This window comes from Rhincodon typus, chromosome 23 (assembly GCF_021869965.1).
Source record: "Rhincodon typus isolate 14 chromosome 23, sRhiTyp1.1, whole genome shotgun sequence".
In the NCBI taxonomy this organism is placed as follows: Eukaryota; Metazoa; Chordata; class Chondrichthyes; order Orectolobiformes; family Rhincodontidae; genus Rhincodon; species Rhincodon typus.
The window spans coordinates 3326712-3327541 of record NC_063354.1 but is presented as its reverse complement, the minus strand read 5'-3'; the positions used below and the strand labels follow the sequence as shown (position 1 = coordinate 3327541).

The 830-nt window shown below is 50.1% G+C and overlaps 1 protein-coding gene across 4 annotated transcripts in view; it reads right to left on the bottom strand.

Moving 5' to 3' along the window:
• The window catches only part of si:ch73-281f12.4 (Ras-associating and dilute domain-containing protein-like), an 81057-nt gene that overhangs the window by 60076 nt on the left and 20151 nt on the right, over positions 1-830 (bottom strand). For all 4 annotated transcript variants that reach the window (XR_007264599.1, XM_048610979.1, XM_048610980.1 and 1 more), the window contains one exon: positions 375-412. Coding sequence is in view for 3 of the 4 variants with exons in the window: in XM_048610979.1 (XP_048466936.1) it covers positions 375-412 (38 nt within the window). In the remaining variant the exon portion in view is untranslated. The remainder of the gene's footprint in view (positions 1-374; positions 413-830) is intronic.

Sequence of the window (830 nt, the reverse complement as noted above, 5' to 3'; positions counted from 1 at the left end):
TTTTTGTTCCTGATTTACAGCATCCGCAGTTCTTTTGGTTTTTATTTACACACCTGATTATAGTGCTGCAGATTAGGGCAGGTGACTAACAGCACTGAGGGAGCGCCGCACTGTCCGAGGGTCAGTGCTGAGGGAGCGCCGCACTGTCGGAGCGTCAGTGATGAGGGAGCGCCGCACTGTCGGAGGGTCAGTGCTGAGGGAGCGCCGCACTGTCGGAGGGTCAGTGCTGAGGGAGCGCCGTTCTGTCGGAGGGTCAGTGCTGAGGAAGCGTCGCACTGTCAGACAGACGCTGCCATGAAAGATTAATTTCTGCCCTTAGTCAACACATTTCACTGAGACACTTGAAGGCTGATGGGGTACAGCCGTGAACTTACTTTTCTCTCTGATTTGCTGCGAGCTCTTTCGATTTCTCCTAAATAAATAAAAACAGTTATTGAGAAGTTGGACTCTTCCTGAATCGCAGAAGCAATTCCAAATGATCAATACTCCAAAAATCCAATGAGGAACATCAACCCATCTTCCGCAAGAATAACACAACCACCAGTGAGGGGTATATCAGAGTCTGACATTGAGGGGTGTGGCTATACCTGGGTGTTACAGTGAGGGAGTTGGGATATATCAGTGTGTTCCACTGAGGGGTGTGGGGTGTATCAGCGTGTTACAGTGAGAGGTGTGGGGTGTATCAGTGTTACAGTGTGGTGGTTGGGATATATCAGGGTGTTCCACTGAGGGGTGTGGGGTATATCAGTGTGTTCCACTGAGGGGTGTGGGGTATATCAGAGTGTTACAGTGAGGAGTGTGGGGTATATCAGAGTGTTACAGTGAGGGGT